The following is a 23,622-nucleotide window of genomic DNA, read 5'->3' on the forward strand; positions in this document are numbered from 1 at the left end:
GCCCTTTCTTGGACAAGCATCCCACTTATGATTAACCCCTATTGCAAGCATCCGCAACTACAAAAGAAGTATTAAGGTAACCCTAACCATAGCATGAAACATATGGATCCAAATCAGCCCCTTACAAAGCAACTCATAAACTAGGGTTTAAGCTTCTGTCACTCTACCAACCCATCATCTACTTATTACTTCCCAATGCCTTCCTCTAGGCCCAAACAATGGTGAAGTGTCATGTAGTTGACGTTTACATAACACCACTAGAGGAAAGACAACATACATCTCATCAAAATATCAAACGAATACCAAATTCACATGACTACTTATAGCAAGATTTCTCCCATGTCCTTAGGAACAAACGTAACTACTCACAAATCATATTCATGTTCATAATCAGAGGGGTATTAATATGCATATAGGATCTGAACATATGATGTTCGACCGAATAAACCAACTAGCATCAACTACAAGGAGTAATCAACACTACTAGCAACCCACATGTACCAATCTGAGGCTTTGAGAGGAAGATCGGATACAAGAGATGAACTAGGGTTTGAGAGGAGATGGTGTTGGTGAAGATGTTGATGGAGATTGACCCCCTCCCGATGACAGGATCGATGGTGATGATGATGGTGACGATTTCCCCCTCCCGGAGGGATGTTTCCCCGGCAGAACAGCTTCGCCGGAGCCCTAGATTGGTTCCGCCAAGGTTCCGCCTCGTGGCGGCGATGTCTCGTCCCAAAAGCTTTCTTATGATTTTTTCCAGGGTAAAAGACTTCATATAGCAGAAGATGGGCACCGGAGGCCTGCTAGGGGGCCCACGAGGCAGGGGGCGCGCCTACGGGGGGTAGGGCGTGCCCCCACCCTCGTGGACGGTGGGTGGCCCCCTCTGGTATTTTTTCCGTTCAGTATTTTTTATTAATTCCAAAAATAACTTCCGTGGAGTTTCAGGACTTTTGGAGCTGTGCAGAATAGGTCTCTAATATTTGCTCCTTTTTCAGCCCAGAATTCTAGCTGCCGGCATTCTCCCTCTTCATGTAAACCTTGTAAAATAAGAGAGAAAAGGCATAAGTATTGTAACATAATGAGTAATAACAACCCATATTGCAATAAATATCAATATCAAAGCATGATGCAAAATGGACGTATCAACTCCCCCAAGCTTAGACCTCGCTTGTCCTCAAGCGGAAGTCGATAACGAAAAATATGTCCACATGTTTAGAGATAGAGGTGTCGATAAAATAAAATACGGACATGAGGGCATCATGATCATTCTTATAACAGCAACATATATAAATATTGTCATATGATTTCTTATGCTAAAGTAACAATCTATTCACAATGTCAAGTATGAATCAGAAACTTCACTGAAAACTAACAAACTATAATCTCAGTCACTGAAGCAATTGCAATTTATCATAACATAGGAAAGAGTCAATATAAGAGCTTTTCAGCAAGTCCACATACTCAACTATCATTTAGTCTTTCACAATTGCTAACACTCACGCAATACTTATGGTTATGAAGTTTTAATCGGACACAGAGAAAGATAGGGGCTTATAGTGTTGCCTCCCAACCTTTTACCTCAAGGGTAATGTCAACAATAATAGTTCATGCTAACTTACATCCAATTGGATATATATATCAGGATCTTTCCAACACAATGTGCTTGCCAAAGGATAAAATATAAAAAGGAAAGGTGAAGATCACCATGATTCTTACATAATGTATAAGACAAGAATACAAGATCGGCCCTTCGCAGAGGGAAGCAGAGGTTGTCATGTGCTTTTATGGTTGGATGCACGGAATCTTATTGCAAAAGAACGTCAATTTATATTGCCACTTGTGATATGGACCTTTGTTATGCAGTCTGTTGCTTTTATTGCTTCCATGTCACAAGATCGTATAAAGCTTATTTTCTCCACACTAATAAGTCATACATATTTAGAGAGCACTTTTTATTGCATACAACAATGACAACTTACTTGAAGGATCTTACTCAATCCATACACTACAGGAATCAAAAACTTTGCCATCTGCCATGGCGGACAGCAAAGGCATGCCTTGCAGACGGCCAAGGCCTTTGCCGTCAGACAACAGTAGGCAAAACGTCCGGCTGAACGAGCTATGGCAAAGGGCACTTTGCCGTCTGCCAGCGGACGACAAAGGTCATGGCCCTTTGCATCTGTTGGCAGACGGCAAAGATTGGCTCTTTGCCATCTGCCAGCAGATGGCAAAGAGTCTATATTGCCCCATTTAATTCTGTTTTTTCTTAATCAATTCATTTTCGCATGTACGCACGCACACACACATATATATACCAATAGTCATGAACACATAGTAGCAAGTTTCATCCATACATATACATAGTTTCATCAATATTACACAGTTTTGTCCATAGCTAGCAAGTTTCACAAAGTCAAAACAAGAACTAAAGACAAGCACTCCATATCTGAAATTACAAGAAATGACCTAAAACTAAATATCTATTTTCCTAAAAACTATCTTATTACTAAGATCTTCTCTGGATCTTCTTCTTTTCTTCCAACTTGCATAACAAAAACACTAAGAAAGAGAGAATGGGTTAGGAGTAGAAATGTAGCATTTCACTTGGTGAAATGCAATGTTCAGTTTTTATGAAGTTTAACACATGGAAAGCTGGAGAGCATGCTAAGAGTTTTCTTGCCTGAGGACCAGAGTAGCCACCAATGGGCCAGCCAAGGGGGCAGTTCACATCCTTCTGGAGGAGAGTGTACTCCTGCTCAATTCCATACCTGTTTGGGTTTAGAGATAAGCCTAACCAGTGCTCTAACCATAAGAAGATAAGGATACAAATGTGGAAACCGCCAAATTTTGTGGTCCTTCAAGCCATTTTTGGTACCGTTTCTGTCTGTATCTACTAAATAAATTTGTAATTCCAGGGACATGAATTTTACTCTTATCTTCCTAACTCATTTCCATCTGATGCAAACTAAGCGCGGTGTGGTACTAATCTATATTGTACAACTTATTATGTTCTCACGTGTGTATGTGTGGTAAGACACAAGAGCACTACTACAACTTTATATGAAACACTGCAACAACAAAAAACTTGAAATATTGACAAAGGTATTAGTACCATGTCTCCTCAGCTGCAACCTTCAGGGTGTTGAAGATCTTGGAAGCATTGTGCCTCTTGTTGGTGGGGATTGGAACACCTTGTTGTATGTAGCAGTCACACATAACGTACAAGGAGTAATAAATAGGAAAAGATCAACAAACCAACGACTTTGCGCCAAATATAGTAGAAACTTGGCCTCTGATTTAGCTGAAGCTTTTTTTTCTCAGTTCAAGTATTTAAGATTTGTGAATATTCCGTGTATATGCAATGCAGAGACCCCTAAGACAAGTATTTCCACAGGACCAAACTGAGAAAATAGACACAACAATGTGGAAAATGTAAAAATCAGATAAGGACTTACAAAGATAAACCAAGCTATATATTTTTTAGATTGTTCAAGATTTATTAGTGAGTAAAATATACTGCATTTAAATTGCGAGCACAGAGGTGGAATGTGAAACCATATGTGTAGTTCATTAGATAAACCCCTCCTTTCATATCAAGCATGTACCGACATAAAATTCGCCTAAACAAAAAAGATCCAATGACCAACTTTAGTTTTAAGCATTAATCTGGGTAAATGCATAATTAGAAAATCCAAGTAGAATTTCGAGTAAAAACAATTATGACAGCCTCAACAAGTACTGAACAAAAAGAAGATCTGACAACTACTCCCTCTGTCCCATAATATACAGGAACATCAGAAACTTGTGTACCTTCCAAATGGACCAATCACTTTGTTGATCGCTTGGAGAAAATATATGCTTTGAGGAAGAAGAATTGTTGTCGCGCCGCCTGCGTAAGAAGGTTGCCGCATAAGTAATCAGGTTGATCATGAGGGTGGTTTATGCCATGCAAGAGGAAAGTACAAGGTTGTGGTCAGAATATTTTTTTATCTGAAACACACTAGGCCATTCATGGCCTCTGCGGATCTGCAATATCAGGTGGTGGCATCAGAATTCAAGTGTACAAACATGTGTGTGTCTCTGCTTCGGTCACGCTCTTGAAAGCCTATCCAAAATCCAACTTTCGCAGACCTGAAATTGTTGTAAATTGGCATTGGCAATCTGCAGTGAACCACAATTGGATGTGCTTGACGTCAGTTAGTAGCAAATGTTCAGAACTACCCACACATGCATAGTCAAGAGCTTAACACTAAGCAGTTACAGAAAGTAGTAGAGATGAAGCAAGCAATAATATTTACTTCCGGGATATTATGAGCGGATCCATGAGACGGAAGATAAAGATACTCCAATCATATTTTAACAAGGAACGAAGAAGCGTGGGGCGTAATTAAGCACCTCAGCAGATGGTCAGGATTTGAACCCTCTGCTGCCCACAAGTATCAGTATCAAAATGACCTTGCCTAGGTAGTGTACCAACCACATATTAGCATGAGCTCGTCCAAATACAAGACACAGTATACCAACCACATATTATTCCTAGACATCTGACCTAACTTTGTATCTAATGAATGGAGACACGAGAAGCACATGACCTGAAAAAAGGTGGGGACTGAAGAACAAAGAGACAGCAGGCAGAATTAGCATTGCAGGAACCGCGGAGCGCTATCACATTCTTACTCCAGGACAGGACACGGTATCATCCCGTTGCGTGTATCAACAAAAGCATTCACGGTTCCACCTATAAGCGCAAGCAAACACGCATAACGAGCTAGCAGTAGATGCAACGTCACATTGCTTGCGCAATCCAACGCAAAATAATCAGTTGGACACCCCTGAGCACAGCACAGACGCAATCGACAACACCGAGCCACAGACAGAGCAAGTGAGAAGGCACGGAAAAACAGGGCGAAGGAGCGGGACTCACGCGCGCTCGAGCTCGTCGGGATCGGGATCTCCGGCTGCGGTCGCAGCGAGCCAGAGCAGCACCACCGCGCAGATCCCCGGGGCCCACCGGTACCCCATCCCCGCCTCCCGGCCGGCCTCAGATCTCCGATGGCGGGCGGGGCGCAGAGGAGCTCGGTTCCCATGGCGGCGGGGCGGTGAGGCTTCCGCGATGGGGCGGCGAGCTTGTGGGGAGGTGGCGGCACGCGACGCGGTGCAGGCGGCAGCGCGAGGCGGCGGGGCTCCTGGGGTCTGGTGAGGTGGCGGCACGCACCGGTGGGCGGAGGCGAGGCGGCGCATCGGCGCGGGGTCGAGGGAGGCGGGGTCGGGAGGCGCTCGGCTGTGGGGCAGGCGTCGTCGAATTCCGCCAGAGCTCGCCGGATTTGGCCGTCGTAGCTGCTCGCGGGAGGGAGAGGGAGAGACGAGTGGGAGAGAGAGAGAGAGAGGGGTGGGGCGGAGAGAGAGGGGAGGAGAGAGAGGGGATAGAGATAGAGGAGGTGGGGGCAATGGGTTTTTTTTACCCGCAAAAAAAAGATAGCCCCCCTCTTTGCCGTCTGCCAGCAGACGGCAAATAGGGGGGGTGGGTGGACCATTGCAGTGTACTGGCATCCGGTGGCACCTCTTTGCCGTCCGCTGGCAGATGGTAAAGATTCTTTGCCATCAGCCAACAGGCGGCAAAGAAATGACAGATGGCAAAGACCTTCTTTGTCGTATGCCAATTCTTCGCCGTCTGTTGTTTGGTAGCTGATGGCAAAGACCTTCTTTGCCATGTGCAAGCAGACGACAAAGAACTGGAAGACGGCAAAATCCCTGATTCCAGTAGTGATAGGTAGGTATGGTGGACTCTCATGGCAAAACTGGGTTTCAGGATATTTTGGAAGCACAAGTAGTATCTCTACTTGGTGCAAAGAATTTGGCTAGAATGAGGGGGAAAGGGAAAGCTCCACATGTTGGATGATCCATGACAATATACTTTATTTCGGATATAAGAAAACATAACCCATTACGTTGTCTTCCTTGTCCAACGTCAACACTTTAGCATGTCATATTTTAATGAGTGCTCACAATCATTAAAGATGTCCAAGATAGTATATTTATATGTGAGAACCTCTCTTTCTTTATTACTTCCTATTAATTGCAACGATGGCCAAAACTATGTTTGTCAACTCTCAACAACTTTTATTCAACATACTCTTTATATGTGAAGTCATTACTCTCCATAAGACCAATATGATCTCTTTTATTTCTTTTTATTCTTTCCTTTTCTTTTATTCCCTCAAGATCATAGCAAGATAGCAAAGCCCTTGACTCAAGACTAATCTTTATTATATATAGCTCACGGACTCAATTACATAGAGGGATCATAAAGCAAAACTCAAAATAGATCATTCTAAAGCTTTATTCTACTACAACAAGATATTACCAAAAGGATCAAACTAAGAAAAACGATAAAGATAGGAGTGTGATGGTGATACGATACCGGGGCAACTCCCCCAAGCTTGGCAGTTGCCAAGGGGAGTGCCCATACCCATGTGATTATGTCTCTTTCTTCGGAGGTGATGATGATGGAGTTGTTGATGATGTAGGCTTCTTCCTTAATTTGCGCTTGAGGATGGAATTTTGCTCCCTTAGATCATTGATCTCCTGCTCAAGGCTTAATATCCTTTTGCATAGTTCCTATTTGTTCTCATGCAAGAGGCCAAAAGGGATAAACTCGATCTTAGGTTTCTTTGCTCTATCAGGGAGGCTTGACTTTTTAAACTCCACATGCATGTCTCCGGTTGAGGTAATGGGACTTCATCTTCATTTGAGCTCGCCTCCTCCTTTCCCTTAGGACGTAGTCTTCTTCTTACTAAGTGGTCCAACCATAATGCTCCAAGTCCCCATAGACCTTAGGGTCTGCAAGGTAATCAGCCACATAGCTTTCTCCCTCCGAATCTTGGGACGACATATTGCTCTAATCTGCGGCAGAAACAACTCAAAACAAAAACAGAGTATTTCGTCATGGTACGGTGGTCAAAACCTTCAGGAGATTATATAATGAATTTTTACCGACCACACGAAGTATCGTGCAAGAAAACGGAGTCCGGAGAGCACACGAGGTGCCCACGAGGCAGGGGGGCGCGCCCAGGGGGGTAGGGCGCGCCCTCCACCATCGTGGACGCCTTGTGTCCTTCCCGGACTACTTATTATTTTCCTATGTTCTTAAATATTCCAAAATAGAGAGAAATTGCCATTAGAACTATTTTGGAGTCGGTTTACTTACCGTACCATATACCTATTCCTTTTCGGAGTCTGGAACGTTCTGGAAAGTGTCCCTTATGTATTCCTCCGGGGTTACGGTTTCAATTACATTGGTTTCAACATTTATGTGATTACCTGAGATATAATGTTTGTTTTTTTGACCGTTCACCACCTTTGGATTTGCGCCTTCGAAGTTGTTGATTTTTATGGCACCGGAACGATAGACCTCCTCGATTACGTAAGGACCTTCCCATTTAGAGAGGAGTTTTCCTGCAAAAAATCTTAAATGAGAGTTGAAAAGCAACACATAATCACCTACATTAAACTCACGCTTTTGTATCCTTTTGTCATGCCATCTTTTAATTTTTTCTTTAAACAGTTTGGCATTCTCATAGGCTTGAGTTCTTCATTCATCAAGTGAGCTAATGTCAGATAACCTCTTCTCACCGGCAAGTTTAAAATCATAATTGAGCTCTTTAATGGCCCAGTATGCCTTATGTTCTAGTTCGAGAGGTAAGTGACATGCTTTTCCATAAACCATTTTATATGGAGACATACCCATAGGATTTTTATATGCTGTTCTATAAGCCCATAATGCATCATCAAGTTTCTTGGACCAATTCTTTCTAGATCTATTGACAGTCTTTTGCAAAATCAATTTAAGCTCTCTGTTACTCAGTTCTACTTGGCCACTAGACTGTGGGTGATATGGAGATGCAATTCTATAATTAATATCATACTTAGCAAGCATTTTACGAAAAGCACCATGAATAAAATGTGAACCACCATCAGTCATTAGGTATCTAGGGACTCCAAACCTCGGAAAAATAACTTCTTTTAGCATCTTAATAGAGGTGTTATGATTAGCACTACTAGTTGGAATAGCTTCTACCCACTTAGTAACGTAATCAACATCAACTAAAATATGTGTATACCCATTAGAGGAAGGAAACGGTCCCTTATAGTCAAAGCCCCAAACATCAAATGGTTCAATAACAAGTGAATAATTCATAGGCATTTATTGATGTCTACTAATATTACCAATTCTTTGACATTCATCGCAAGACAAGACAAACTTACGGGTGAAGAGAGTAGGCCAATAAAAACCAGATTGCAATACCTTATGCGCAGTTCTATCTCCAGCGTGGTGTCCTCGATAAGCCTCGGAGTGACACTTGCTTAGGATCTGTTCCTGTTCATGCTCAGGTACACAACATCTAATAGCACCATCTACTCCTTCTTTATAAAGGTGTGGGTCATCCCATAAGTAATGTCTTAAATCATAGAAAAACTTTTTCTTTTGCTGGTATGTGAAACTAGGTGGTATAAATTTAGCAACAATGTAATTAGCATAATCAGGATACCATGGAGCAGTACGAGAAGCATTTATGACAACTAATTGTTCGTCAGGAAAGCTATCATCAATAGGTAGTGGGTCATCAAGAACATTCTCTAACCTAGACAAGTTGTCTGCAATGGGGTTCTCAGCTCCCTTTCTATCAATAATATGCAAATCAAATTCTTGTAGTAGGAGAACCCATCTAATAAGTCTAGGTTTAGCATCTTTCTTTTCCATAAGATATTTAATAGCAGCATGATCAGTGTGAACAGTTACTTTAGAGTCAACAATATAAGGTCTAAACTTATCACAAGCAAATACAACTGCTAAAAATTCTTTTTCAGTAGTAGCATAATTTCTCTCGGCACTGTCTAGAGTTTTACTAGCATATTTAATAACATTTAGTTTCTTATCAACTCTTTTTCCTAGAATAGCACCTACGGCATAATCACTAGCATCGCACATAATTTCAAAGGGTAAATTCCAATCAGGTGGCTGAACAATAGGTGCAGAAATCAAAGCTTTCTTAAGTAATTCAAATGCTTCTACACAATCATCATTGAAGACAAAAGGAACATCTTTTTGTAAGAGATTAGTCAGAGGCCTGGAGATTTTAGACAAGTCCTTAATGAACCTCCTATAAAAACCGGCATGACCAAGGAAACTTCTTATACCTTTAATGTCTTTGAGACATGGCATCTTTTCAATAGCATCAACTTTAGCTTTATCAACTTCAATACCTTTTTCAGAAATCTTATGCCCCAAGACAATACCTTCATTGACCATAAAGTGGCACTTTTCCCAATTCAAGATAAGATTAGTTTCTTCACATCTCTGCAAAACCTGATCAAGGTTGCTCAAGCAATCATCAAAAGAAGATCCATAAACGGAGAAATCATCCATGAAAACCTCAACAATCTTTTCACGAAAGTCAGAGAATATAGCCATCATGCATATTTGAAAGGTAGCATGTGCATTACATAAACCAAAGGCATACGTCTATAAGAAAAAGTACCGAAAGGGCAAGTAAAAGTGGTATCTTCTTGATCCTCTTTTGACACAGGTATTTGAGAGAAACCAGAGTAACCATCTAAAAAGCAAAAATGTGTATGTTTCGATAATCTTTCTAGCATTTGATCAATAAAGGTAAATGGTAATGATCTTTTCTAGTAGCTTTATTTAATTTGCGGAAATCAATTACCATCCTATAACCTATAACAATTCTTTGTGGGATCAATTCATCTTTATCATTAGGAACAACAGTAATACCTCCCTTCTTAGGGACACAATGGACAGGACTTACCCACTGACTATCAGCAACGGGATAAATTATACCTGCCTCCAGAAGCTTTAGTATTTCTTTTCTTACCACTTCTTTCATCTCAGGATTTAATCACCGTTGGTGATCAACAACTGGTTTGGCGTCTTTCTCCAATTTTATTTTGTGTTGGCATAGAGTGTGACTAATGCCCTTAAGATCATGAAGAGTATACCCAATAGCAGCACGGTGCTTCTTCAAAGTTTTCAATAATTTCCCCTCTTCCTGCTCTAAAAGGTTAGCACTAATAATAACAGGATATATCTTCTTTTCATCAAGATAAGCATATTTAAGAGTATCAGGTAGTGGTTTAAGCTCAAACACAGGATCACCCTTAGGTGGTGGAGGATCCCCTAGAATTTCAAGAGGCAAGTTGTGTTTCAAAATAGGTCCCTGTTTAAAGAATGCTTCATCTATCTCCCTTCTTTCATTCATAAACATATCATTTTCATGGTCTAGCAAATATTGTTCTAAAGGATCATTAGTAGGCACGACAATAGAAGCAAGACCAATAATCTCATCCTTACTAGGCAATTCCTTATCATGGGGTTGTATACAAAATTTAGCAAAATTAAAGTCATGAGACATATCCCCTAAACCAATCGTAATATATCATTTTCGCAATCTATCCTAGCATTAATAGTATTCAAGAAGGGTCTACAAAATATAATGGGACAAAAGTAATCTTGTGGGAAACCAAGAACAAGAAAATCAGCAGGATATTTAACTTTCCCACACAAGACTTTAACATCTCTAACAATCCCAACTGGGGAAATAGTATCTCTATTGGCAAGCTTAATTGTAACATTGATTTCTTCTATCTCAGCAGATGCAATATCATGCATAATTTCTTTGTATAAGGAATGAGGTATTTCACTTGCACTAGCACCCATATCACATAAGCCATGATAACAATGATCTCCTATTTTAACAGAAATAACAGGCATGCCTACAACAGGTCTATGTTTATTTTTAGTATCGGGTCTAGCAATTCTAGCAGCTTCATCACAGAAGTAATAACATGCCCATCAATATTATCAGACAAGAGATCTTTAACCATAGCAACACTAGGTTCAACTTTAATTTGCTCAGTTTGGTGTAGGTGTTCTAGTATTACTCTTACGAACCGCAGTTGAAGCTTTAGCATGATCCTTTATCCTAACAGGGAAAGGTGGTTTCTCAATATAGGTAGTAGGAACAATAGGATCATTATAAGTAATAGTCTTTTCTTCAACTTTAATAGGTGCAACTACTTTTACTTCAATGGGAGGATTATATTTATATCACTTCTCCTTAGGGAGATTGACATGAGTAGCAAATGATTCCCATAAAGAAGCTACTATCTCAGAGTCAAGTCCATATTTAGTGCTAAACTCACGAAAAGCATCGGTATCCATAAAAGATTTAACACAATCAAACTTAGGTGTTATACCTGAATCCTTACCTTCGTTGAGATCCCAATCTTCAGAGTTGCATTTAATTCTTTCCAATAAACCCATATGAATTCAATAGTCTTCATCATAAAAGAACCAGTACAAGAAGTATCGAGCATGGAGCGATTGTTGAGAGAAAGCCGAGCATAATTTTTTTGAATAATAATCTCTCTTGAGAGCTCATGATTGGGGCATGAATATAATTGACTTAAGCCTCCCCCAAGCTTGAGCGATGCTTTCTCCTTCATGAGGCCAAAAATGATATATATAATTACAATCACGATGAACAAGATGCATAGGATAAAACTTCTGATGAAATTCCAATTTCAATCGGTTGTAGTTCCATGATCCCATATCATCACATAGCCTAAACCATGTCAATTCCTTTCTCTTCAAAGATAAAGGGAAGACCTTCTTCTTGATAACATCCCCGAGCATTCCTACAAGCTTAAATAATCCACAAACTTCATCCACCTAAATTAGGTGCAAATCGGGACGCAATGTTGTTGGAAATATGCCCTAGAGGCAATAATAAAATGGTTATTATTATATTTCCTTGTTCATGATAATTGTCTATTGTTCATGCTATAATTGCATTAACTGGAAACCGTAATACATGTGTGAATACATAGACCACAACATGTCCCTAGTGAGCCTCTAGTTGACTAGCTCGTTGATCAATAGATGGTTATGGTTTCCTGACCATGGACATGGGATGTCATTGATAACGGGATCACATCATTAGGAGAATGATGTGATGGACAAGACCCAATCCTAAGCATAGCACAAGATTGTGTAGTTCGTTTGCTAAAAGCTTTTCTAATGTCAAGTATCATTTCCTTAGACCATGAGATTGTGCAACTCCCGGATACCGTAGGAATGCTTTGGGTGTGCCAAACGTCACAACGTAACTGGGTGGCTATAAGGTGCACTATGGGTATCTCCGAAAGTGTCTGTTGGGTTGGCACGAATCGAGACTGGGATTTGTCACTCCGTGAGACGGAGAGGTATCTCTGGGCCCACTCGGTAATGCATCATCATAATGAGCTCAATGTGACTAAGTAGTTAGTCACGGGATCATGCATTACGGAACGAGTAAAGTGACTTGCCGATAACGAGATTGAACGAGGTATTGGGATACCGACGATCGAATCTCGGCAAGTAACATACCGATTGACAAAGGGAATTGCATATGGGATTGCTTGAATCCTTGACATCGTGGTTCATCCGATGAGATCATCGTGGAACATGTGGGAGCCAACATAGGTATCCAGATCCCGCTGTTGGTTATTGACCGGAGAACGTCTCGGTCATGTCTGCATGGTTCCTGAACCCATCGGGTCTACACACTTAAGGTTCGGTGATGCTAGAGTTGTTATGGAAAATAGTATGTGGTTAATGAATGTTGTTCGGAGTCCCGGATGAGATCCCAGACGTTATGAGGAGTTCCCGAATGGTCCGGAGGTAAGGATTTATATATGGGAAGTCCTATTTTGGCCACCGGAAAATGTTTGGGATTTTTCGGTATTGTACCGGGATGGTTCTAGAAGGTTCTGGAGTGGGGCCCACCTGCATGGGGGGACCCACATGAACGTGGGTAGTGGGGACAAGGCCCCACACCCCTGGTCAAGGCGCACCAAGATCCCCCCTTAGAAGGAATAAGATCATATCCCGAAGGGATAAGATCAAGATCCCTAAAAAGGGGGGATAACAATCGGTGGGGAAGGAAATGATGGGATTTCTTTCCTCCCACCTTTGACAATGCCCCAATGGACTTGGAGGGCAATAAACCAGCCCCCTCCACCCCTATATATAGTGGGGAGGTGCATGGGAGTTTCACCCCTTCCCTGGCGCAGCCCTCTCCCTCCCCAACACCTCCTCCTCCTCCGTAGTGCTTGGCGAAGCTCTGCTGGAGAACTGCAAGCTCCACCACCACGTCGTCGTGCTGCCGGAGATCTCCCTCAACTTCTCCTCTCCCCTTGATGGATCAAGAAGGAGGAGACGTCCCCGGGCTGTACGTGTGTTGAACGTGGAGGCACCGATGTTCGGTGCTTAGATCGGATTCGGCCGCGATCTGAATCGCTTAGTGAATGACTCCACCGACCGCGTTCTTGCAACGCTTCCGCATCGCGATCTTCAAGGGTATGAAGATGCACTCCCCTCTCTCTCGTTGCTAGTTACTCCATAGATTGATCTTGGTGATGCGTAGAAAATTTTGAATTTCTGTTACGTTCCCCAATAGTGGCATCATGAGCTAGGTCCATTGCGTAGATTCTATGCACGAGTAGAACACAAGTAGTTGTGGGCATTGGTTTGTTCAATTTGCTTACCGTTACTAGTACTATCTTGATTTGGCGACATCGTGGGATGAAGCGGCCCAGACCAACCTTACATGTACGCTTACGTGAGACAGGTTCCACCGACTGACATGCACTTGTTGCATAAGGTGGCTAGCGGGTGCCAGTCTCTCCCACTTTACTCGGATCGGATTCGATGAAAAGGGTCCTTATGAAGGGTAAATAGAAATTGGCATATCATGTTGTGGTTTTGGCGTAGGTAAGCCACATGGGCAAGATGACTGAAAGGCCTCGTTTTCAGAAAGATGGAACAAGAAAGCGACTTGTTGGAAGTAATACATTTTGATGTTTGCAGTCCAATGAGTGTCGAGGCACGCAGTGGATATTGTTATGTTCTTACTTCACAGATGATTTGAGTAGATGCTGAGTATATTTACTTGATGAAGCACAAGTCTGAATTATTGAAAGGTTCAAGTAATTTCAGAGTGAAGTTGAAGATCGTCGTGACAAGAGGATAAAATGTCTATGATATGATCATAGAGATGAATATCCGAGTTACGAGTTTGGCACACAATTAAGACATTGTGGAAATTGTTTCCCAACTAACACTTCCTGGAACACCATAGTGTGATGGTGTGTCCGAACATCATAACTGCACCCTATTCGATATAGTGCATACCATGATGTCTCTTATCAAATTACCACTATCGTTTATAGGTTAGGCATTAGAGACAACCGCATTCACTTTAAATAGGGTACCACGCAATTCCGTTGAGACAACACTGTATGAACTATGGTTTGGAGAAAGCTAAGTTGTCGTTTCTTAAAAGTTTGGGGCCGCGACGCTTATGTGAAAAAGTTTCAGGCTGATAAGCTCGAACCCAAAGCGGATAAATGCATCTTCATAGGACACCCAAAACAGTTGGGTATACCTCCTATCTCAGATCCGGAAGCAAAAGGGATTGTTTCTAGAATCAGGTCCTTTCTCGAGGAAAACTTTCTCTTGAAAGAATTGAGTGGGAGTATGGTGGAGACTTGATGAGGTTATTAAACCATCAATTCAACCAGTGTGTAGCAGGGCACAGGAAGTTGTTCCTGTGGCACCTACACCAATTGAAGTGGAAGCTGATGATAGTGATCATGAAACTTCAGATCAAGTCACTACCAAACCTCGTAGGACGACAAGGACGCGTACTGCTTCAGAGTGGTACGGTAATCCTGTCTTGGAGGTCATGTTGCTAGGCAACAATGAACCTATGAGCTATGGAGAACGATGGTGGGCCCGGATTCCGATGAATGGCTTGAGGCCATAAAATCCGAGAGAGGATCCATGTATGAAAACAAAGTGTAGACTTTGGCAGAACTACTCAATGGTCGTAAGGCTGTTGAGTACAGATGGATTTTAAAAGGAAGACGGACAATGATGGTAAGTGTCACTATTAAGAAAGCTCGACTTGTCGTTAAGATGTTTTCCGACAAGTTCAAGGAGTTGACTGCGATGAGACTTTCTCACTCGTAGCGATGCTAAAGAGTCTGTTGGAATTATATGAGCAGTTACTGCATGATTTATGAAATATTGCAGATAGGATGTCAAAAAACATTGTTTCCTCGATGATATTCTTGAGGAAAGATTGTATGTGATACAACCAAAAGGTTTTGTCAATCCTAAAAGATGCTAACAAGTATGCAAAGCTCCAGCAATCCTTCTAAGGACTGGAGTAAGCCTCTCGGAATTGGAATATACGCTTTGATGAGATAATCAAAGATTTTGGGTTTATACAAAGTTCATGAGAAACTTGTATTTCCAAAGAAGTGAGCGGGAGCACTATAGAATTTCTGATGAGTATATGTTATTAACATATTGTTGATCAGAAATGATGTAGAATTTTTGGACAGCATATAGGGTTATTTGAAAAGTGTTTTTCAATGGAAAACCTGGATTAAGCTACTTGAACATTGAGCATCAAGATCTATAAGGATAGATCAAAAAACGCTTAATGGTACTTTCAAATAAATACATACCGTGACAAGATTTTGAAGGAGTTCAAAATAGATCGACAAAGAAGGAGTTCTTGGCTGTGTTATAAGGTGTGAATATTGAGTAAGACTCAAGACATGACCACGGCAGAAGAGAGAGAAAGGCCGAAGGTCGTCCCCTATGCTTCAGACGTAGGCTCTATAGTATGCTATGCTGTGTACCGTAGCTGAAGTGTGCCTTGCCATGAGTCAGTCAAGGGGTACAAAAGTGATCCAGGAATAGATCACAGGATAGCAGTCAAACTTATCCTTAGTAACTAGTGGACTAAGGAATTTTCTCGGTTATGGAGGTGGTAAAAGAGTTCGTCATAAAGGGTTACGCCGATGCAAACTTTGACACTAATCCGGATTATTTTGAGTAGTAAACCGGATTTGTATAGTAGAATAGTTATTTGGAATAGCTCCAAATAGAGCGTGGTACCTGCATCTAGGAGATGACATAGAGATTTGAAAAGCACACACGGATCTGAAAGGTTCAGATCCGTTGACTAATAACCTCTCCAACAAGCGAGGTATGATCAAACCCAATGGGTGTTGGATTCATTACAATCACATAGTGATGTGAACTAGATTATTGACTCTAGTGCAAGTGGGAGACTGTTGGAAATATGCCCTAGAGGCAATAATAAAATGGTTATTATTATATTTCCTTGTTCATGATAATTGTCTATTGTTCATGCTATAATTGTATTAACTGGAAACCGTAATACATGTGTGAATGCATAGACCACAACATGTCCCTAGTGAGCCTCTAGTTGACTAGCTCGTTGATCAATAGATGGTTATGGTTTCCTGACCATGGACATTGGATGTCATTGATAATGGGATCACATCATTAGGAGAATGATGTGATGGACAAGACCCAATCCTAAGCATAGCACAAGATCGTATAGTTCGTTTGCTAAAAGCTTTTCTAATGTCAAGTATCATTTCCTTAGACCATGAGATTGTGCAACTCCCGGATACCATAGGAACGCTTTGAGTGTGCCAAACATCACAACGTAACTGGGTGGCTATAAAGGTGCACTACGGGTATCTCCGAAAGTGTCTGTTGGGTTGGAACGAATCGAGACTGGGATTTGTCACTCTGGGAGATGGAGAGGTATCTCTGGGCCCACTCGGTAATGCATCATCATAATGAGATCAATGTGACTAAGTAGTTAGTCACGAGATCATGCATTACGGAACAAGTAAAGTGACTTTCCGGTAACGAGATTGAACGAGGTATTGGGATACCAACGATCGAATCTCGGGCAAGTAACATACCGATTGACAAAGGGAATTGCATACGGGATTGCTTGAATCCTTGACATTGTGGTTCATCTGATGAGATCATCATGGAACACGTGGGAGACAACATGGGTATCCAGATCCCGCTGTTGGTTATTGACCGAAGAACGTCTCGGTCATGTCTGCATGGTTCCCGAACCCGTAGGGTCTACACACTTAAGGTTCGGTGACGCTAGAGTTGTTATGGGAAATAGTATGTGGTTAATGAATGTGGTTTGAAGTCCCGGATGAGATCCCGGACGTCACGAGGAGTTCCGGAATGGTCCGGAGGTAAAGATTTATATATGGGAAGTCCTATTTTGGCCACCCGAAAATGTTCGGGATTTTTCGGTATTGTACCAGGAAGGTTCTAGAAGGTTCCGGAGTGGGGCCCACCTGGATGGGGGGACCCACATGAACGTGGGTAGTGGGGGCAAGGCCCCACACCCCTGGTCAAGGCACACCAATATCCCCCTTTAGAAGGAATAAGATCATATCCCGAAGGGATAAGATCAAGATACCTAAAAAAGGGGGATAACAATCGGTGGGGAAGGAAATGATGGGATTTCTTTCCTCCCACCTTTGCCAACGCCCCAATGGACTTGGAGGGCAATAAACCAGCCCCCTCCACCCCTATATATAGTGGGGAGGCGCATGGGAGCTTCACCCCTTCCCTGGCGCAGCCCTCTCCCTCCCCAACACCTCCTCCTCCGTAGTGCTTGGCGAAGCTCTACCGGAGAACTGCAAGCTCCACCACCACGCCGTCGTGCTGCCGGAGCTCTACCTCAACTTCTCCTCTCCCCTTGATGGATCAAGAAGGAGGAGACGTCCCCGGGCTGTATGTGTGTTGAACGCGGAGGCACCGATGTTCGGTGCTTAGATCGGATTCGGCCGCGATCTGAATCGTTAGTGAATGACCCCACCGACCGCGTTCTTGCAACGCTTCCGCATCGCGATCTTCAAGGGTATGAAGGTGCACTCCCCTCTCTCTCGTTGCTAGTTACTCCATAGATTGATCTTGGTGATGCGTAGAAAATTTTGAATTTCTGCTACGTTCCCCAACAGTGGCATCATGAGCTAGGTCCATTGCGTAGATTCTATGCACGAGTAGAACACAAGTAGTTGTGGGCATTGGTTTGTTCAATTTGCTTACCGTTACTAGTCCTATCTTGATTCGGCGGCATCGTGGGATGAAGCGGCCCGGACCGACCTTACACATACGCTTACGTGAGACAGGTTCCACCGACTGACATGCACTTGTTGCATAAGGTGGCTAGCGGGTGCCAGTCTCTCCCACTTTAGTCGGATCGGATTCGATGAAAAGGGTCCTTATGAAGGGTAAATAGCAATTGGCATATCATGTTGTGGTTTTGGCGTAGGTAAGAAACGTTCTTGCTAGAAACCTATAGCAGCCATGGAAAAAAAACTTGCAACAATAATTAGAGGACGTATAACTTGTTTTTGCAGCATATGCCGTGTGATGTGATATGGCCAAGAAGGATGTGATGAATGAAATATATGTGATGTATGAGATTGATCATATTCTTGTAATAGGTATCACGACTTGCATGTGGATGAGTATGACAACCGACAGGAGCCATAGGAGTTGTCTTTATTTATTGTATGACCTGCGTGTCACTGAATAACGCCATGTAACTACTTTACTTCATTGCTAAACCGTTAGCCATAGTAGTAGAAGTAATAGTTGGTGAGACAACTTCATGGAGACACAATGATGGAGATCATGGTGTCATGCCGGTGACGATGATGATCATGGAGCCCCGAAGATGGAGATCAAAAGGAGCAAAATGATATTGGCCATATCATGTCATTATTTGATTGCATGTGATGTTTATCATGTTTATGCATCTTATTTGCTTAGAACGATGGTAGTAAATAAGATGATCCCTCATAATAATTTCAGGAAAGTGTTCCCCCTAACTGTGCACCGTTGCGAAAGTTCGTTGTTTCGAAGCACCACGTGATGATCGGGTGTGATAGATTCTAACGTTCACATACTGTAAGCCAGATTTACACATGCAAAACACTTAGGTTAACTTGATGAGCCTAGCATGTACAGACATGGCCTCGGAACACAAGAGACCGAAAGGTCGAACATGAGTCGTATAGTGGATACGATCAACATGAAGATGTTCACCGATGATGACTAGTACATCTCACGTGATGATCGGACACGGCCTAGTTGACTCGGATCATGTATGACTTAGATGACTAGAGGGATGTCTATCTGAGTGGGAGTTCATAAGATGAACTTAATTATCCTGAACATAGTCAAAAGGTTTTTGCAAATTATGTCATAGCTCGCGCTTTAGTTCTACTGTTTTAGATATGTTCCTAGAGAAAATTTAGTTGAAAGTTGATAGTAGCAATTATGCGGACTAGGTCCGTAAACTGAGGAGTGTCCTCATTGCTGCGTAGAAGGCTTATGTCCTTAATGCACCGCTCGGTGTGCTGAACCTCGAAACGTCGTTTGTGGATGTTGCGAACATCTGACATACACGTTTTGATAACTACATGATAGTTCAGTAATGTTAAACGGTTTAGAATTGAGGCACCGAAGACGGTTTCGAAATGTCTTGGAACATATGAGATGTTTCGAGGGCTGAAATTGGGATTTTAGGCTCGTGCCCACATCAAGAGGTATAAGACCTCCGACGAGTTTCTTAGCCTGCAAACTAAGGGAGAAAAGCTCAATCGTTGAGCTTGTGCTCAGATTGTCTGAGTACAACAATCACTTGAATCAAGTGGGAGTTAATCTTCCAGATGAGATAGTGATGTTTTTCATAGTCATTGCCACGAAGCTGCTAGAGCTTCGTGATGAACTATAACATATCAGGGATAGATATGATGATCCTTGAAATATTCGCGATGTTTGACACCGCGAAAGTAGAAATCAAGAAGGAGCATCAATTGTTGATGGTTAGTGAAACCACTAGTTTCAAGAAGGGCAAGGGCAAGAAGGGATACTTCATGAAACAACAAATCAGTTGCTGCTTTAGTAAAGAAACCCAAGGTTTAACCCAAATCCGAGACTAAGTGCTTCTGTAATGAGGGGAACGGTCACTGAAGCAGAACCACCCTAGATACCTGGTAGATGAGAAGGCTGGCAAGGTCGACAGAAGTATATTGGATATACATTATATTAATGTGTACTTTACTAGTACTCCTAGTAGCGCCAGGGTATTAAGATACCGTTCGGTTGCTAAGTGTTAGTAACTCGAAATAAAAGCTGCGGAATAAATAGAGACTAGCTAAAGGTGAGATGACGATATGTGTTGGAAGTGTTTCCAAGCTTGATGTGATCAAGCATCGCATACTCCCTCTACCATCGAGATTGGTGTTAAACCTAAATAATTGTTATTTGGTGTTTGTGTTGAGCATAGACATGATTGGATTATGTTTATCGCAATACGGTTATTCATTTAAGGAGAATAATGGTTACTCTGTTTATTTGAATAATACCTTCAATGGTCTTGCACCTAAAATGAATGGTTTATTGAATCTCGATCGTAGTGATACACATGTTCATGCCAAAAGATATAAGATATTAATGATAGTACCACATACTTGTGGCACTGCTGTTTGAGTCATATTGGTATAAAACACATGAAGAAGCTCCATGTTGATGGATCTTTGGACTCACTCATTTTTGAAAAGATTGAGACATGCGAACCATGTCTATTGGTACATATGCATGAAGAAACTCCATACAGATAGATCGTTTGGACTTACTTGATTTTGAATCACTTGAGGCATGCAAGTCATACCACATGGGCAAGATGACTGAAAGGCCTCGTTTCAGAAAGATGGAACAAGAAAGCGACTTGTTGGAAGTAATACATTTTGATGTGTGCAGTCCAATGAGTGCTGAGGCACGCAGTGGATATCGTTATGTTCTTACTTCAGAAATGATTTGAGTAGATGCTGAGTATATTTACTTGATGAAACACAAGTCTGAATTATTGAAAGGTTCAAGTAATTTTAGAGTGAAGTTGAAGATCATTGTGACAAGAGGATAACATGTCTATGATATGATCATAGAGACGAATATCCGAGTTACGAGTTTGGCACACAATTAAGACATTGTAGAAATTGTTTCACAACTAACACCACCTGGAACACCATAGTGTGATGGTGTGTCAGAACATCATAACTGCACCCTATTGGATATAGTGCATACCATGATGTCTCTTATCAAATTACCACTATTGTTTATAGGTTAGGCATTAGAGACAACCGCATTCACTTTAAATAGGGTACCACGCAATTCCGTTGAGACGACACCGTATGAACTATGGTTTGGAGAAACCTAAGTTGTTTTTTCTTAAAAGTTTGGGGCTACGACGCTTATGTGAAAAAAGTTTCAGGCTGATAAGCTCGAACCCAAAGCGGATAAATGCATCTTCATAGGACACCCAAAACAGTTGGGTATACCTCCTATCTCAGATCCGGAAGCAAAAGGGATTGTTTCTAGAATCAGGTCCTTTCTCGAGGAAAACTTTCTCTTGAAAGAATTGAGTGGGAGGATGGTGGAGACTTGATGAGGTTATTAAACCATCACTTCAACCAGTGTGTAGCCAGGCACATGAAGTTGTTCCTGTGGCACCTACACCAATTGAAGTGGAAGCTGATGATAGTGATCATGAAACTTCAGATCAAGTCACTACCAAACCTCGTAGGACGACAAGGACGCGTACTGCTTCAGAGTGGTACGGTAATCCTGTCTTGGAGGTCATGTTGCTAGATAACAATGAACCTACGAGCTATGGAGAACGATGGTGGGCCCGGATTTCGATGAATGGCTCGAGGCCATAAAATCCGAGAGAGGATCCATGTTTGAAAACAAAGTGTAGACTTTGGCAGAACTACTCGATGGTCGTAAGGCTGTTGAGTACAGATGGATTTTAATAGGAAGATGGACAATGATGGTAAGTGTCACTATTAAGAAAGCTCGACTTGTCGTTAAGATGTTTTCCGACAAGTTCAAGGAGTTGACTGCGATGAGACTTTCTCACTCGTAGCAATGCTAAAGAGTCTGTTGGAATTATATTAGCAGTTACTGCATGATTTATGAAATATTGCAGATAGGATGTCAAAAAACATTGTTTCCTCGATGATATTCTTGAGGAAAGGTTGTATGTGATACAACCAAAAGGTGTTGTCAATCCTAAAAGATGCTAAGAAGTATGCAAAGCTCCAGCAATCCTTCTAAGGACTAGAGTAAGCCTCTCGGAGTTGGAATACGCTTTGATGAGATAATCAAAGATTTTGGGTTTATACAAAGTTCATGAGAAACTTGTATTTCCAAAGAAGTGAGTGGGAGCACTATAGAATTTCTGATGAGTATATGTTATTAACATATTGTTGATCAGAAATGATGTAGAATTTCTGGACAGCATATAGGGTTATTTGAAAAGTGTTTTTCAATGGAAAACCTGGATTAAGCTACTTGAACATTGAGCATCAAGATCTATAAAGATAGATCAAAAAACGCTTAATGGTACTTTCAAATAAATACATACCGTGACAAGATTTTGAAGGAGTTCAAAATAGATCGGCAAAGAAGGAGTTCTTGGCTGTGTTATAAGGTGTGAATATTGAGTAAGACTCAAGACATGACCACGGCAGAAGAGAGAGAAAGGGCGAAGGTCGTCCCCTATGCTTCAGACGTAGGCTCTATAGTATGCTATGCCGTGTACCGCACCTGAAGTGTGCCTTGCCATGAGTCAGTCAAGGGGTACAAGAGTGATCCAGGAATAGATCACAGGATAGCGGTCAAACTTATCCTTAGTAACTAGTGGACTAAGGAATTTTCTCGATTATGGAGGTGGTAAAAGAGTTCGTCGTAAAGGGTTACGTCGATGCAAACTTTGACACTAATCCGGATTATTTTGAGTAGTAAACCGAATTCGTATAGTAGAACAGTTATTTGGAATAGCTCCAAATAGAGCGTGGTAGCTGCATCTAGGAGATGACATAGAGATTTGAAAAGCACACACGGATCTGAAAGGTTCAGATCCGTTGACTAATAACCTCTCCCACAAGCGAGGTATGATCAAACCCAATGGGTGTTGGATTCATTACAATCACATAGTGATGTGAACTAGATTATTGACTCTAGTGCAAGTGGGAGACTATTGGAAATATGCCCTAGAGGCAATAATAAAATGGTTATTATTATATTTCCTTGTTCATGATAATTGTCTATCGTTCATGCTATAATTGTATTAACTGGAAATCGTAATACATGTGTGAATACATAGACCACAACATGTCCCTAGTGAGCCTCTAGTTGACTAGCTCGTTGATCAATATATGGTTATGGTTTCCTGACCATGGACATTGGATGTCATTGATAACGGGATCACATCATTAGGAGAATGATGTGATGGATAAGACCCAATCCTAAGCATAGCACAAGATCGTATAGTTCATTTGCTAAAAGTTTTTCTCATGTCAAGTATCACTTCCTTAGACCATGAGATTGTGCAACTCCCGGATACCGTAGGAATGCTTTGGGTGTGCCAAACGTCACAACGTAACTGGGTGGCTATAAAGGTGCACTATGGGTATCTCGAAAAGTGTCTGTTGGGTTGGCACGAATCAAGACTGGGATTTGTCACTCCGTGAGACGGAGAGGTATCTCTGGGCCCACTCGGTAATGCATCATCATAATGAGCTCAATGTGACTAAGTAGTTAGTCACGGGATCATGCATTAC

The 23,622-nt window shown here is 41.8% G+C and overlaps 1 protein-coding gene across 4 annotated transcripts; it reads right to left on the reverse strand.

Moving 5' to 3' along the window:
* Window positions 1-2,451: 2,451 nt before the first annotated feature.
* On the reverse strand, window positions 2,452-5,415 carry LOC123044882 (uncharacterized). 4 transcript variants are annotated; one of them, XR_006420666.1, is made up of 6 exons: window positions 4,928-5,415; window positions 4,072-4,164; window positions 3,814-3,892; window positions 3,116-3,194; window positions 2,684-2,771; window positions 2,452-2,562 (listed from the first exon to the last, which is right to left on the reverse strand). XR_006420666.1 is itself a non-coding variant. In XM_044467762.1 (5 exons), the coding sequence occupies exons 1-4, from the start codon at window positions 5,242-5,244 to the stop codon at window positions 3,138-3,140; spliced, it is 546 nt and encodes a 181-aa protein (XP_044323697.1). In that variant the 5' UTR covers window positions 5,245-5,415; the 3' UTR covers window positions 2,486-2,771; window positions 3,116-3,137. The 4 variants fall into 4 exon arrangements, 3 of the variants coding, with proteins under 3 accessions (XP_044323697.1, XP_044323700.1, XP_044323699.1); XM_044467762.1 differs by having other exon boundaries at window positions 2,486-2,771; XM_044467765.1 differs by lacking the exon at window positions 2,452-2,562 and having other exon boundaries at window positions 2,569-2,771; window positions 4,072-4,134.
* Between the last annotated feature and the right edge of the window lie 18,207 nt (window positions 5,416-23,622).

The sequence above is a fragment of the Triticum aestivum genome, chromosome 2B, assembly GCF_018294505.1.
Source record: "Triticum aestivum cultivar Chinese Spring chromosome 2B, IWGSC CS RefSeq v2.1, whole genome shotgun sequence".
Classification (NCBI taxonomy): Eukaryota; Viridiplantae; Streptophyta; class Magnoliopsida; order Poales; family Poaceae; genus Triticum; species Triticum aestivum.

Bases quoted from the DNA above. Each gene is read 5' to 3' on its own strand.
- LOC123044882 (XM_044467762.1), bottom strand. From the start codon at position 5,244: ATGCGCCGCCTCGCCTCCGCCCACCGGTGCGTGCCGCCACCTCACCAG. The intron at 3,893-4,071 runs GTTTGTACACTT...CTTCTTACGCAG, and splicing joins CGAAGCAGAGACACACACAT to GCGGCGCGACAACAATTCTT. The intron at 3,195-3,813 runs GTACACAAGTTT...ACATACAACAAG, and splicing joins GTGATTGGTCCATTTGGAAG to GTGTTCCAATCCCCACCAAC.